Source organism: Desmodus rotundus, chromosome 6, assembly GCF_022682495.2.
Source record: "Desmodus rotundus isolate HL8 chromosome 6, HLdesRot8A.1, whole genome shotgun sequence".
Lineage (NCBI taxonomy): Eukaryota > Metazoa > Chordata > Mammalia > Chiroptera > Phyllostomidae > Desmodus > Desmodus rotundus.
The window spans coordinates 49,363,548-49,380,865 of NC_071392.1; the positions used below are offsets into that span (position 1 = coordinate 49,363,548).

Here is a 17,318-nt window from a genome sequence, read left to right on the forward strand (position 1 = left end):
GAGTGGAGTTGGGGGGGGAAATGGGACAACTGTTATAGCATAATCAATAAATATATTTTTTAAAAAAAGAAGAAAGAAAACAAAACAGGCAAAAATTTCTACCTTCATGGGCAGAAATAACAATAACAATAACAATAAATAAATAAATAAATAACAATAAATAAATTATATGTTATATTGGAAGGTGATAATTACTATGGAAACAATAAAAATAGAGTGAGAAAAAAAAACTTAACTTTTTATACAATATATTCCAAGCATTTCAAATAACAAGTTCGATATATTACCAAAGATGTGCCTAAGCAATGCATTTAAGCATTATAAACAAATGTGTTAAAGCATGATTTGTGAAAGATACATTTTCTTAGGAAAAAATATGGAATAAACATTACAGCATGACCATGTAACTGAAATATTAAAGACAGAAAAATTTCAAAAATCATTTAATACACATCTTTCTGATAATACTTGGGCTAAATAATATCACCAAGACTAAGTAGAATCTTGATATTTGAGATGGATATAATCAAAGACCTTCTGAACCTACAAAGTTACAAATACCACTAAACAGATCCACTTCAGGAAAATTACTGGGTACCTATTGAAAAGAAAATCACAAATCCTCATTCAAATGCAGGTGTTAGGTAATTCTATGCGCATTTGATAGCTATTCAACATTTTGCCTGAAAAATTAGGAACTGCTTCATCATGGACCTTGCAGCTTGTTAATAGTCAAACCCATGAATACTAAACCCTTGAGTGTTAAGAGTCTACTCTGAATGTTTGAGAAAGTAAGGAACAAATGAAGAAATGAATTAACTAAGTCTTCTAGGCATAATGTCAACAAGGGGTTTGTCACCTACAAAACAGCATTTCTCCAAGATATTTCTCCTGGAGAAATGAAAACTTAAGTTCACATAAAAACCTGTACATGAATGTTGATAGTAGCTCTATTCATAATCACTAAAAACTGAAAACAATACAAATTTCCCTCAACCAGTGAATCAATAGACAAAAGTGGTCCAACCACACAGTGGTATCCCAACAAACACAAAGTAACAAATTTCGGTGTATATACAAAAACTTGGATAATTCTCAAAGGTATTAAGCTGAGTACAAGAAGTCAGCCTCAAAAAGTTACATACTTGATGATTCTATTTACATGACATTCTCCAAAAGACAAAACTACTATGATGCAGAACCAACAGGTGGTCGGTCACCAGGGTTAGGTGTAGCAGGTGAGAGGTGGGTAGGCATCACTATAAAGAGAGATCATGATGGAATTTGGGGGTGATGGAGCTATTCTGTACATGACTGTGCTAGAGGTTACATAAATCTATGCATATGTTAAAATTCACAGGTCTGTATTTTTAAAAGGCCTATTGCATATGAGAGTTTTAAAAATAAACAGCATTTTTAAGAAACCAATTAAGTTTATTCACCCATTTTGAAAAGTGTTACAATGTTGAAAACAGCCAATTATTAAATAAGTTTGATCAATACTATTTGTTAATGGTGATAACATAACAAAAGTCAGCAAATCAAGTGACTGAAAAAAGCCTTTAAAACCCTGTTAACTTGGTAATCAAAAAGAACTTACCAAGTTCGTTGAGACTCTGGGCGGCTTTTGTTATCTCCCTACTTCCCCCTTGCAGTTGTCCTTGGAGTCTCTTACTGAGATGTAAGATGCGAATTATTCTCCGAAGCAAATCACAGGCAACCTGTACAAATATCACAATGTTAAATGTAAATCTTTCCATTCTTTCTAGATGCTATAGATTGTCGGTTTTGATTTCCACCAATCAGAAACCTAAATAAGAACAAGTCTTAAAAAAGCATCATTATAATAAAATAAACTCCAATTTATCCCACATGGAGAGACACTATGAAAGTCAGGGACTCTTCAGTCCCACACCAGTGTTCTTCTCTAGGCCAGTGGTTCTCAGTCTCGACTTCCTATTAAAATCAAGTGGGTAGGTTCATAAAGTCCCAATGCCAAGGCCATAGTCCCGATCAATTAAATCAGAACTTCTAGCAGTGAGAACTAAGCATCATCATTTATTTTTAATATCCTTATGCAGCCCATGCTGACATCCACCGTGCGAGGACTGCCTAGCTTCCTACTACGGCCTCCTATTGTTTCCAATCCTGGTTCTCTTTTCTAAGGACCAGAGGAACAGACTTGAAACTTTCTCCCCATTTTACTAGACCGTAAAGAATAAGCATGCCCTCCTTGAATTTCCCTAACTTTTTAAGCACTACTAATTATCCAAGAAAAAGTTATTTTAAAAAACTTTTTAAAATAAAAATGTTTTAACTTTTGTCACCACATATGTCACCATATGTGTCACCTACTATTATCTCTCCTTATCAAATCTAATGCTGGTTCTATATGTGTCCAACAGACATAAGGCATAAAATAAAACACATTTCGGGGCGCTTCATTACAGAAGCCGGGTCCAGGACAATTGCCTGAGGGAGAGTGAGGAGAAGGAAAATGGATGGAGTAACATACATGTAATGTCCTTCAGCTTCGGCAGTGATAATGAACACGACAGAGACCGTCTATGCTGCTGCAGTGCTACCACCGCCTTTGCATGGCCCTGAAGCTTGTTGAACAGCAAGAACATCTCCATCTGAGGAGGAAAATCCTAACTAGTAGCAATAAAAAAGGCACGGAGAAGACAGAGTCCCTGAGGCTCCAGCTGCAAACATTTTTTCATTCTGAGGGAAACACACACCACCCACACTCACGCACTCACAACATGCACGCACACATCGAGCATACACAAACACTAAAACATAAACAAAAAAGTCAAATATACGTTTACAAACATATGTAAGTCAGAGGCGACCAGGCATTAAACATGTATACCTGATTGCTTTTCTGTGTAACTATAGTCTGTAGTACTTAAAATAATAAAAGAATGCCAAATAAGAATTTCCCCCCGGAAAGTGGAAGACTAGGGCATCTTTATCTTTTAATTACATTTAATTTACTTTCTGAATAGGTAATATGAGCACATGATTCAAAGTTCAAAAGCTAAAAACGATAAAGTCACCCTCTTATCTCTACGTCCCAACCATAAACTCCCAACATGACCACTACTGTCAGCTTCGGGCTTGTCAGACTGCACTTTCAGAAAGGCCATTTGGAATGTAGAGTCCATAGCAATCATTCCTCTGGGATTCTAAATACATCATGAGAAGAAATACACATCCTATTTTAGTCTAATCACCTAGAATTGTCCTGGCAGAATTCTCCAGTACCTACCCAATAAAGGATATAACCTCAAACATGAAATCTTTGAGCTTATTTCACTGCTTTTACTTATAACCATAGTTAATCTCTCACCAAGTCTAACTGACTATCCTTTTGTTGCATAACACAGCAGCCATTTCAACTCTATTCCTACAAGCATCACGCTAATCCAAATCTTCATCACCTTCCTCTTAATACTGTGGTTCCTGGCTAGCTTCCCAGTCTCTTACGGAAATCCATCCTGCCAGATTTATCCTCTTACAAACAGTTTTCAGCACTCCAGCCCCTTTTTCAATAAACCTCACTGACTTACTATGTTGAATATTCTCAGAATAGCATTTAATAAAATCCTCAGTCAACAAGTCTTAGATAGTCTATTAAGGCATCACCTCTCACCATTTTCTAATATAGTTGCCTCCATTCCAATCAATTTCCTTTTCTTATTTTTAGACTTTTATTATCAAAAATAATACAAACATATTATTCATCATTAAAAAGGAATGAACTACCAAACAATGAAAAGACTGAGGAACCTTAAATGCATATTACTAAGTGGAAGAAGCCAATCCGAAAAGGCTACCTACTATAGGATTCCAACTATATGGCATTCTGGAAAAGCCAAAACTATCGAGACAGTAAAAAGATAAGTGGTTGCCAGGGACTGGGGGATGAGTAAGCTGAAAACCAAGGATTCCTAGGGCACTGAAAATACTCTGTATGACACTATAATGATGGACACATGTCATTATACATTTATCCAAACCCATAAAGTGTATTCCAAGAGTAAACCCTAATGTAAACTAAGGGCTTTAAGTGATTCACCCGTTGTAGCACATGCACCACTCTAGCAGGGGACACCGATTTAGGGGGAAGCTGTGCATGAGAAGATACGCAGGAATTCTCTGTATTTTCCTCTCGATTTTGCTGTGAACCCTAAAACTGCTCTAAAAAACTAAAGTCTTTAAAAATACAGATAAGATACTACAAAGAAAATCACATACAGAAATAATAGCTAAATGAACTTGTAACCACCACACAGAGCAGGAGAAAGAGCCATGTCGGCTGTTACAGAAGCCCTCCATGAACCCTCTGCCAATGTCAAAACCCTTCATCCACTGCCCGGTACTCCTCATCCCAACCACCGAAACAACTATTCTGGCTTCTGTGGTAATCACTTCCTGACCTTATTTATGGTTTTATTACTGAAATGTCTCTACGTAAATGCTATAGGTTAATTTTGCCTCCCCCCTTTTTTAAAGATTTCATTTATTTTTAGAGAGAGGGTAATAGAGGGAGAAAGAAAGGGAGAGAAACATCAAACGGTTGGTCACCTCTCACACGCCCCCAACTGGGGACCTGGCCTGCAATCTAGGCACGTGCCCTGAAAGGGAATCGAACCAGCAACCTTTCAGTTCACAAGCTGGAACTCAATCCACTGAGCCCCACCAGCCAGGGCTAATTTTGCCCTTTTAAAATCTACATAGATTCCATCATCATCTTTTTTTTCTTTTCAATCTGTTGTATATATTGGATCATCTGTCCTGTATAGTTTCCCACAGACTAAGTTTCTTGGTCGCACCCCCGCAGTGTAATTTAACACGTTCTGCTGTCGTCTGTATTTCCTACACCAGATTCAGGTTTAATATCTTTGGCAGGATTATTCATTAGATGGAAGAGTAACCAGAACACATATGATTTTCTCTTTCAGTGCTTTTAGCAGCCACTAAAACTAAATGTCATAATCCATTAAAATGATGATATTCCAATTCTAACATTTTGTCTTTATTTGCCAGTATATAAAATTTCTCTATAAAAAGAAACTTTACCTCATCTACTATTTGTTTAGCCAATGGTATGTTCATACAGAAAAGTAAGAATAAATACTTGATTCTTCCCATGGTTTATCAGTTTTTTTAATTAAAAACTGCTTTCTTAATAACCACCAAAGATGAATAAATATTTGATTTTGTTTTGGCTATCATCACAAATTTATGGATTTAAGCCTAAAAAGGGTGCCAATCCACTGTAGTTCTTATCTTTATAGACACTTACACTCTCCCACTTTTGGCCAATGGGGAGCCTCTGAAGGTGATCAAATGTCCACATTTGCAGAAGACTAAGAGGTCTCTGGGGACACGAAACTTTCCATTCTAAAACTGGCGGAGTCAGTCACCCTAGAGCCTCTAGGTCCTCTAGAGCCGAAGCAAGTTCGCTGCTGACTCCTTTTGTCACGACCTCTAGTTAGCAGCTGTTGATAGCTTCCTTGGTATATGATATAAAAATATGCCAGAATCATTTTAAATGTTTCATGCCCCAGACCTGGAATGAATTTATCAGAGAAGCCCTCGTTTCTTTTAGAAGTCAACAGCAGGTCAAGACCACATTCTGGGAACTAGGTTTCCACATTTCTGGGACTTTTCAGTAGACACAGCTAGGAAATGTTAGAATTAAAATCTCATATAAATATTCATTCACTCTATTCTATAATACAAATAATAATTCTCAAATTAACATTATATACATGTATATACATTTGTACAAAAATATATACACATGTAATATATATACCATTTTAAGATAAAATTAAAATATGAATTCACACTGATTACTTTCAATTAAAAATCAAGAAAACAGGGTATTTACTTATTCTTCTAACTTATTTCTTCCACACAAGAACTTCTGGCTCTCAAAACATAGGAAATTATCAGCATTATAATAATTTAAACGATTCCTTAGTTTTACTGCACGATACATAGAAAACACCATCTTACTAAAAAACCAACACTACAGAAATATAATTGCTAAAGAGAGTTTTAAAAAATTGTTTTGTGCATGTTCTTTCTACATTTTGCTACAATTAAATTTTATTTTGTTGTCGAAACATACAGCTAATTGCCCTGACCGGTGTGGCTCAGTTGGTTGGGCATCGTCCTGCAAAGCAGAAAGTCACCGATTTGATTCCCAGTCAGGCGCATGCCTGGGTTGCGGATTTGGTCCCTGGTCAAGGCATGTATGAGAGGCAACCAATTGATGTTTCTCTCTCACATCAATGTTTCTCTCTCATATTGATGTTTCTCTTTCTCCCTCCCTTCTCCTCTCTCTAAAAATAAATAAATTAAAAAAAAATACAGCTGTTAAGTGAAATCAGTCAGAGAAAGACAAACACCATATGTTTTCTCTTGTATGTACAATCTAAAGAACAATATAAATGAACAAATAAAATAGAAACAGATTCACATACAGAGATCAGATTGATGGTTGCCAGAAGAGAGGCTGGTTGGGAAACTGAGTGAAAAGGTGAAGGGATTAAAAAGTACAAATTGGTAGTTACAAAATGAAGTACAGGGGCGGCCGGGGTGTTGAGCAGGAGGAGCAGCCACAGCCTCCAAGTGCCCAGCGAGCAAGGTAGAGCCAGTTGTGCAGAGCTCTGCAGCCAGCAGCCCGGAAAGAAGCAGTTATGTTGTCCAGCTGAAGTGAACTATCCTCCTTAAAACTGCCTCAGCCCTGGTACCAGGTCTCTGTCCCAGCACTAAGACTCTTTGTAGAGGACTTGCTTAGGTGAGGGGGCTGTCACCTATGGCTTCGTGCTGGGAATTCACCATTGCAGGAGAACATCATAATACATAAGACAGAGACAAGTGCCCCAGCCTCGGAGACATATGACCTTGGTTTGAGCCTGGCTTGACCATAGTTGCGTGACTGCCTGACCTTTCTGATCCAATTACCTCATCTGTAAAATGGGCTGAATAAGAACTACCTAAAGATTAATAGAATTACTAATATAATTTGTCAGGGCTCTTTATCTGTACTTTGTGAACCTAAATTTGTTTTTTATTTTTTTTACCTACAGAGAGCATCTTCACTTGCGTTACGCAGGATAGATAGTAAACCAAGGCAGGGAGAGGGAGGAAGACATGTCTCACCATTAATTCTACAGTCCTGAGCCTGGTCCGATAATATTGCCAGGTGTTCTGAACATCACAAGCAAAACTATGATAGTGCAAGAGAAGGGAAGTCCAAGAAATTCTCTGTGTATAGTCTCCACTAGCTGGGAAAGAAAGCCTTTGAAACTGTGTATTAATCCCAAAGTCTGGAGAGAGAGAAGGAAGAGAGGTACCTAGAAGCTGGCTAAAGTATACAACCCCTGAACTCCAATAGTTGAGGCACTCAGATTAGGTAGGTGCCCACTTGCAGCTTTGGGCTCAAGTATATTAACTTACCATCTTATTTCCACTATACCTGGGGCACTCAGAATAGCAGAGTGCCCACTTGCAGCCCTGTGCTCAAGTTTACTCCATTAATAAACTTGTTATCTCATTTCCACTATTCGTGTTTGTCTTTCACCTGAATTCTTCCCTTGTAAGCAAGGCAAGAACCGAGGAGGGGGGCCCCCTGACTCGGGTCTCCCCAGTAACAACCTGTACTTTGCCCTTCATCTGAACTTTATGAATCCAGATTTGTCTTTGGATTTTTTTTTACCCACCAAAAACTCCTGAAAAACAGAAACTGTATTTTCTACTTTTTTACATATTCCACAAGATCAAAACCAAAAAATACTAAATTTACAGGAAGAAATCCTGTTTCACAGAACCTTGGTTTATTCACCCACAAAATGATGATAGGTAACCTCTAAAAATAATTATTATAAAAATTAAATAATTTAGAACACTTACAATTTTTCTTACATTATAAACTCCTACATAAACATAAAATTTTTTTTATCACTAATACCTAGGTAGGTGGCAAAAATAAATACATTCTTAAAACTTACTGTCAAAAAGATTGTACTGAATAAAGGAGAAAAAAAAGAAATGAATGATTCTGACATGTTTAAGATCCAGAGTTGAAAGCAGAGAAGTGATCTGAAATTAAATTTTAATTTATTTCCTAAAATTAAACAATAATCAATAATCAAAACAACATTATATGATGCACATAAGGACTAACACTCCTACACTCTTCATACATAAACATATTTTAAAGTTTACTAACCTAAAAGTTAATTTCCATCTATGCCCAAAATATTAGAATAGAATTTATAAAATTTCATTTCGTTAAGGGCAAGTTTGTAAACATATAAACATAATCATTTTTTTTGGTTGTTAACAATACCATCCTTACATATTAGTCTATTTTTTAATGTTTTTAATTTAATTTTAATTTTTTCCATCACCATTTACCCCCCTTACCCTCTCCCACCCAACCTCCTGCCCCCCAGCCCCCACGCCCCCACAATTACCACACTATTGTCAATGTCCATGAGTTCTTTCTCTTCTTTTCTCTTTTGCTCAATCCCTCCAACCCCAACTCTCCCCAGAACTGTAACCCTGCTGTCTAACTACAACTCTATTTTGATTTTGCTTGTTAGTTCAGTTTCATTAGATTCCAGGTATAAGTGAAAACATATGGCATTTGTCTTTCTCTGACTGGCTTATTTCACTTAGCATAATATTCTGCAGGTCCACCCATACTGTCGCAAACACTGAAATTTTCTTCTTTTTTACTGCCAAGTAGTATTCTACTGTATAAATGTACCATAGCTATTTTATCAACTCATCTAACTGATGGACACTTGGGCTGCTTTCAAATCTTGGCTATTGTAAATAACACCACAATGAACATAGAAGTGCATATATTCTTTCAACTTAGTGTTTTGGGTTTCTTTGGATAAATTCCCAGAAGTGGAATTGCTGGGTTATAAGACAGTTCCATTTTTAAGTTTTTGAGGAACTCCATACTGCTTTCCACAGTGGCTGCACCAATCTGGATTCCCATCAACAAAGTGTGGAGGGTGCTCTTTTCACCACAATCTCACCAGCACTTATTGTTTGCTGACTTATTGATGACAGCCATTCTGATAGGTATGAGATGACATCTCATTGTGGTTTTAATTTGGATTTCTTTGATGATTAGTGACATTAGCATCTTTTCATATGCCTATTGGTCATTTGTATGTCTTCCTTGGAGAAGTGGCTATTCAGGTCCTTTGCCCAGTTTTTAATTAGACTTTGTTTTTTTGGTGTTGAGTTTTGTAAGTTCTTTGTAAATTTTGGATATTAATTCCTTATAAGATGTATTAGTGAATATGTTCTCCCATTCAGTGGGTGGTCTTTTAATTTTGTTGATTGTCTCCTTTGTTGTGGAAAACCTTTTTAGTTTGATGTAGTTCTATTTGCTAATTTTTTATTAGTCTAGGATTTCACAAAAGAAAGAATTCCAGTAAACAATCCTATAATAAAGTTCTCCTAAAAAGCAATATTTAAATCCCAATTTAAGTTTGGGCAGTATTGTTTTCATGTGTATTTTTACCATTAAAGTAAAACTTAGCTTCCCGAGAGAATCTTAAAATGCTCTGAGCACTTGCAGCGACCACACCCCTTCCTCAGGAAACTAGGGTGGGCGAGTCCTTCCGTGTGGTTCCCCACACTTCAGGTCGCATGACTTGAGACCTCAGCCACACTGGTTAGATCAGGGAAAGCAGGCTGGCTGAAAGGAAGCCATACAAAGTCTGTCACCAGTGGCCTATGATATCATCTTGCACAAGAACTGCCCAAAATCGTTACCGACAATCACTGCTCTGTTTAGACAAGTGGTGTACAGGCAAGGTCAGAAGCTGAGGTGGCAACAATCAGAAGTCTTGAGACAAAAGCAAGAGTAAGAAGAAACAGTGAGCAAGTGAAACGGAGAATGAGGGAAAATTCATAGTGGCAGCAAATGCTGCAGAAAAAGAGAAATGCAAAGATGCAGGAACTAAGGTATAGGAAAGGTTAAGGTGCTGTTGTTGGCTGGGTGATGTGCCACCAGTCCAAGACACCTCTTTGGCTGTTAAGACAGGTTCCTGTGCATCCTTACTGCTCCATGTATTCTTCTTTTCAATTGATTTTAAAGAGAGAGAGAAACAATGATTTGTTGGTCCACTCATTTATGCATTCATTGGTTGATTCTTTTATGTGCTCTAACTGGGAATCGAACCCACAACCTTGGCAGATCAAGACAATGCTCTAACCAACTGAGCTACCCAGCCAAGCCTTGTACCATGCACTCTTAAGTGGTTATCCCTGAAATAATCTGAAAGTATCTCTTCTCATTTCAAAAACACTAAGACATCTAAACTTCTCAAAAGCTAGATTTCTCAAGTTATTATAGGAGACATGTACAAGTACATTATTAAAAAGATTCTTTAATACCATGTATGTTTTGTTCAGTCACATGTTACATTTTAGAAAAAAATGTGTAACTGGGGGGCACAGAACAAAGAACAAATCATTTTATTCATTCCTTAAACATTTAATAAGTTTAAATGCCTGGTACACAATAACACTATATTAGGCTTGAGATTCAAATATTAAAAACATATTATCATAGTCCTGAAGGAGCTCAGTATTGTGGGAGAGTATGAGTAAGGGGAAAGCTATGTACAAAGTACTATAATGTAAGTATCTCTAAGAAATTAAAGGAACCACAAAATGAAAAAGAAACACTCTGCTTTGCCAGAAGAAAGGGCAGGAAAGAATATCACAAAAAAGATGACATATCATTTAGAATATGTTGAGTGACATTCTGAGAACATTCTGAGTTAGAGAAAAAAGAAAATGTGCAAAGGAATGAATGTGAGAACTTCTAGCACATTAAGGAGTAGTAAGTAGTTCAATATGATTTTGCCGAGAATAAAATTTTTTTAATGACAAAAGGTAAATTTGATAAATGCAAGAAGAGGCCACATAATGAAGCGGCATTTATGCCATATTAAGAACTTGAGATTTCGTTCTCTTTTTTGTTAAGGAACTACTAATAATTGTATCAGGAGAATAAAATATCTGATGTTTGCTTTGTAAAAAAGATGAGACATGTAAGTTTCCTATTTTCAGTAATGGTAGAGTAGGTTATTACCTTATCACTGAAAACAAAAAGCAAATCTGCTTGTAATCTGAGCACACCTGCTAACCCTGGAAAACTAGAAACCACATTTTGATAGCCTCTGAGGCAACATGAAGCAAAAGAGTTAAAGATGATTAAATTATATTTAATGCTGTCCTTGGACTGGTAATGATTTTTGATGCCACAAAGAAACAAATCAAATCCTCTCAGAAGGATTCAAATATTCCCCAAAAAAAAACCTTTTCAAATAAAATGTGTAGGACATAGTAAAGGATAACTAGGCACCGAGGGAAACTAGACTCCGTTACATAGAACCAGCAAACACTACAAAGACGAAAGTACCCACAAGACTACAAATACTTTCCTCACCAGAGTAGGGCAATAGAACACCTCATCAGAATATATTCAAAGAAAGAAAAGTCAGGGAACAAGAAATAGGACAGGTTATATAGCATTTTAGGAAAATAAAAACAGACCTCCTAAAAATAAAACATACAATAACCAAAATTTAGCAAAATAATAATAAATAGACTAGTTTGACTAAAGAATTAATGAAATGGAAAACTAATCAGAGAACAGCATGAAAAGACAAAAATATGTAAAATAAGAAAGATAAAGAGAGAATGTCGAGCATATATTTATTCAGAATCTAAGGACAAAGAAGACAGAATGATGCATATTTGAAGAATCATGGCTTAGAAATAATAAAACAGATAAACTCACAGATGGAAGAATAAAAACAAATTGCACTTGAAATAAATAAAAAGAAACCACATTCTGAAACAGAAGGGAATCAAAAGAACAGAAAATCCTAAAAGCGAGAGGAAAACTACATATTACCTTCAAAAGACCAGGTCAGAATGACAGCTTCTCAGTAACTAAATTGGAAGCCACAACACAATGGAATACCTTCCAAACCTAGAAAATAACTAAAGGAAGGGAGGAAAGGAGGGGATCCGGTAAATAATGCACCTTAAAAATTAGCAAAAGATTTGAATAGACATTTCTCCAGAGAAAATACACAAATGGTCAACAGGCACAATAAAAGATGCTCAATATCATTAGTCATTGGGGAAATTCAAACCAAAATGTCGAAATGCTACTTCATATCCCAAAGGATGGCTGTATTTATTTAAAGTGTATGCTAGAAATAAAGTGAAACTTTCATATATTACTGATAGGAAAATTGTTTAGTATTCCTCAAAATGTTTTTTCCCTACTTTATTAAGATAAGTTTAAAATATTTGTGATTTTTTTTTATTGTTGTTCAATTATGGTTGTCCCACATTTTTCCCTTTTGCTCTCCCCAACCCTGCCCACCCCCCTGGCTCCCACAGTCAATCCTCACCCAGTTGTATAAATGCTAGGTTTCTTTCTGTTCTCTATTAAAAGAAATAATTTCGAATTCTAAAAACTTAGTCAGTGCGCCCTGACTGGTGCGGCTCAGAGGGTTGGACACTGCCTCCAAACCGGAAGACACTGGCTGGGTTCCAGGTCAGAGCACATGCCTGGACTGTGGGGCAGGTCTCGGTCGGCGTGTGCAGGAGGCAGCCAGTGATGTTTCTCTCACACATCAGTGCTTCTCCCCTTCTCTTCCTCCCTCCCTTCCACTCTTTAAAAAAATTTAATTAATTTTTTAAAATCTTTTTTAAATAGTAAATAATTATACACTGCAATAACAAGAGTGAGAATAATTCACCGGAATGGTAGTTTTGATTTGTATTTTTTTAACTTCATATCTTATTTTAAAGCCCTTTAGTATCTCCCCCTTTTGTCTCATATTGCCTTGTTTTCTCAGAATTAATTCACTTGAAATTTGTCCATTTATAAAAACAAAATGAACAAAGTATAAAGAAATGAAAAGTGCGAGCCTACCTGAAGTCTTGCTAGTTGTGCAGTACGGGCTACTATTTTATTATACGGCTCAACGATTTTTGCTTTCATCCTAAAAGAAAAATAAAGAGAGGAATGATGATAAAATAAACTTCGAAATATCAACAGGTCATAACCCTCCCACTCCATTTGTTTACAAAGTGAACAACAGTACCTACCTATCAACAGCACCCTGTAACGCCCCGATTCTTGTCTGCATCATCTGAAGAACACCTAGGAAGATACGACAGCTTACATTACTTTACAAATTTACAATGACTCAAATTCGGTAAAAAATTAAATTAGATGTGTATACACACACACATATATACATATATACAGAAAATTTCTGGCCCTGGCTGGATAGCTCAGTTGGTTGGAGCATTGCCGTGACACGCCAAAACTGCAGGTTTGATTGCCTGGTCAGGGTACATACAACCAGTGAGTGCAGAAATAAGTAAAGTGACAAATCAGTGTTTTTCCCTCTCTCTTTCTCTCTATCTCTCTATCTCTCTCTGTCTCCCCCCCCCTCTCTCTCTTACAAATCAATAAAAAAAATTTTTTAATGTCAAGTTTTTCTGCCACCATTGTAATCTAAGTGACCAATATCTCTTACCTGCACTATTAGAAAAGCCTCTCTCTCCCCCTCCAACCCCTGGCCACTACAGAAGTCTGACAAGAAATGAGGAGTGACTGCTTAATGGGTATAGGGTTTCCATTAGAAGTGATGGAAAACTTCTCAAACTCCACAGTGATGGTTGTCCAACACTGTAAATGTAATTAATGCCACCGAATTATATACTTAAAAGTGGATAAAATGGTAAATTTCATGTTAATATGTATTGTGCTATAATTACAAAAAAGAAGCCTCAATGATCTTTAAAAATGCAAATTGTACCATAACATTCCTCTGCCAAAACCCTTCCACAGTCTCCCCTCCGCTCCAGTGTTAGAACTAAAGTCCACAGCTTGGTCTACAAGACCACACGCTCTGGAAATGGTGTACTCTCTACCTGGTCCTGTCTCTCCAAACTTCGACCCTACCACCAGGCTCCCAGTGGATAATTTACTATTTGTTCAAGCCTTGACTTACCGTGAACAATTACTAACAGGTCACTGGACTAATTTATATCCTCTTGTTATTTGCTTCAATAGCATATATTTCTTTCATGGCACTAATTACGTTAGGTAATTATATATCTACTTGTACATATGTTCAATGTTTTACTCTCTTACTAGCCTATAAATTTCTGGTGATTAGGGAATCTTTTTCTTTCACAATTGCATGACCAGAACCTAACTCAAACTACTTCCCATAGCAAGTAGTCAACAAGCATTTAAGTTTATTATATGCTAGGTAAATAAACATGGACAGCAAGGGTATTATTGCTTTTAGTCTCCACATATACAACATGATAAAATACTTTTTACAAAATTGTAAAATACTTTCAGAAAGATAGATCTTAAATTTTACTGTTTATATGCTTAAAAAATACTTTCCAATATTACAGATTTAATTATTTTGAACTTCATTCTTTAAAACTCAGTTTTTATATTTAACTGGCATAGCTGTAGTTTTGTAACATAGTATTCTAAATAAATTAAGTATAGAATGTTTCATATATTAGACAAAGTAATAACAGAACTAATAAACATTCCTATCAGCATACAAATATGCACGCTTTCACAGGCTCCATCTAATAGTATCCTCTCTGGCCCCAGGGATTCCTGTTCTTCTGCTGGTTTGATGGCTCATTAACCTTGAACCTCCAAGAATGAACTGCCCTTACTGATATACAGCTTACTGTCTCCTAAGGCAATCTCCATAGGCTATCATACATACTCCATCAAGACAGATCTTATCAAGGTCACCAGGAACCTCCAAGATGCCAAAGTCCATTGTCAGTTCTGTCTTTATCTTGTTCGAAATCTCAGAAATTCATCACACATTTAAAACCCTCTCTAAAACATTTTTTTCCTCTGGGCTTTGAAATCATCACACTCCCTAGATTTCCTGCTACCTCATTATTTGTTCCTACTCCTTCTCTGTTAGATCTCTACACGCAAGAGTACTTCCAAATTTGATCCTCAGCCATCTTCTGTTCTCTATCATAATACAATCTTTCTTAGAGATTTCATTCAGTCCCAATGTTTTAAATACCATCTGTTCAATAAAATACTGATTTAATACATATATACGTTTATATACACATGTGCATGTATCTGTGGAGATTTTTTCTGCCTGTCTATGTGCACACAAACACACACACACACACAGAGGTCTTTAGCCCCGAACTCTTATTTCAAATTTAAGATACCCAAGATAACTTCTGCTCCCCCCTGGCCCATCAAAATCGTAATCTCTTCCAGCCTAACACACCTCAGTTACTCATATCATCATCTATCCAATCTTTCAGACTAAAATCTTATGAATCACTCCTGGTGACTCTTTTCCCTTGGCCTTTTTATCTCCCATCAATAAATCCTACCAGCTCTGCCCCCACTTTCATCCATCCATTTTTCTCTTTCTCTCCTTTCAATCCACCACTCTAATCAACTTCTACCACTCTAATAACCTCTAAATTGGTGCCAAGGATTCTACTCTTGCCTTCTTATAGACCACCAGATAAAACTCTGAAGAGCATTAATGTTATCACATAATACCCCTAAATAAAATCCTCCAACAGTTTACCACGCATTTAGAAAGAAAATCAAATTCCCTTTTCAAGAATCTCATTCACAATTCTCTCCCTCATTCACTAAACTCCAGTCATACTGTACTTCTCTCTGCCCCCCAACTTGTCCAGCTAATAGTGCCTTCCCATTTATTGGTCCCTCAGCTTCTCCTCAGATATTTATGTGGTAGCTCCTCCTCATCATTCAGATCTCAACTCAAATGTCCTCTTCTCAAAACAGCCTCCCCTGACCATACTAGCTAGTAAAGGACTACCCTTCCTCCACCCCATCACCCATTTTATTTTCTCTGTAGGATTTGCAAATAACTGAAGTTTCCTATCTATATATCTTTTGGTCTCTTTCCCTACCTACTATGTAAGTTCCACAGAAAAAGTGCCTCTATCTATTATTCACAGGTGCCTGATACCTAACAAGTTCCCAATTACTATTTGATTGAGTGAATGAATGAGGATTATCTCTTTTTATAAAACAGGGCTAATTAAATATTCCATGAAAACAGGGACTCTTATCACAGCTGCCTGGAACCAAGCAAATTCTCAATTAATATTTAAAAGAATAAACAAAAAATAAATAGGATGCAATTTTTAATAAAATAGGCTTGATAAAGATATCTCCAAACTACTTATATGACAAAATTTTAAGTATATAAGAAAAAAGCAGATAAAGTAGAAGTTGGGAAACACACCTTTTCCAATGTATATCACACTTTTCAAAATAATACCCTAAAAGGGGTTAGAAATACAAATCATGCTAAAATAAATACTAACTAACTCATACTTTGACTTTTTATGTTCAAATGATCTGGAGAATATTCTTAGATTACCATAGCATTCAGAGAAACCAGCCTTTGTACTCTACACAATCATTCAACAAATAGCTACTCTTACTCAATCCAACAGAATATTTTAACTATTGTAATCAGTGAAAAGCATTCTAGGAAAACCAAGCACATTATAGAACTAAACACATATAAGAATCCCACAATGAGAAGTATTTCTGTTGCGATGATTCATATATATATTAATATATATGTACATTGATATACACTCAGAATCAATGTTCTACCATGCCATCCTTATGGGTATTATAAATGAAAAAATAATTATTCATTTGTTTTAAAAAATTACCATTAAAACAGGTTATTTACTTGCTTCCAGAAACACATAAAAAAAAGATTAAAAAAATAATTAATTTCCAGTAGTAAGTCAGTACTTAGAGCCTCTTAATTTTTCCAAGAACATAGTCTGATACACATCCTAAATATTAAAAATACCAAACTATTATTTCCGAAAATACTAAGTTATTCATCAAGATGTCTTAGAAACAGTGTACATGCTGAGAATAATACCTTTGAGTGCATAAGAAACACTGGGGGAAGCATTAAAGAATATTGCATCACAAAAAGCAATATCCTTCCTCAAGAATTTCATCAACACAGAAAACGATCACTTAGCTTTCCTTTGAGGTGCAATGATTAATAACAGTAGTCAAAACAGAAGTAATAAAGTAAAACATGGTATTAACATTTTGTATTTATGAGATAGTTTAATCAAAAGGGAACAAAAAGTTCATAAAAGTTAGTCAAACAAAAATAAGAGGATTCATAAAA

The 17,318-nt window shown here is 36.0% G+C and overlaps 1 protein-coding gene across 1 annotated transcript in view; it reads right to left on the minus strand.

Annotated features, from left to right (window-relative positions):
- Positions 1–17,318, minus strand: part of COG5 (component of oligomeric golgi complex 5) — a 333,141-nt gene that overhangs the window by 292,858 nt on the left and 22,965 nt on the right. The window contains exons 4-6 of the mRNA XM_024557957.4: positions 13,192–13,246; positions 13,016–13,085; positions 1,601–1,721 (exon numbers count right to left, since the gene is read on the minus strand). Coding sequence (XP_024413725.2) covers positions 1,601–1,721; positions 13,016–13,085; positions 13,192–13,246 — 246 coding nt within the window. The remainder of the gene's footprint in view (positions 1–1,600; positions 1,722–13,015; positions 13,086–13,191; positions 13,247–17,318) is intronic.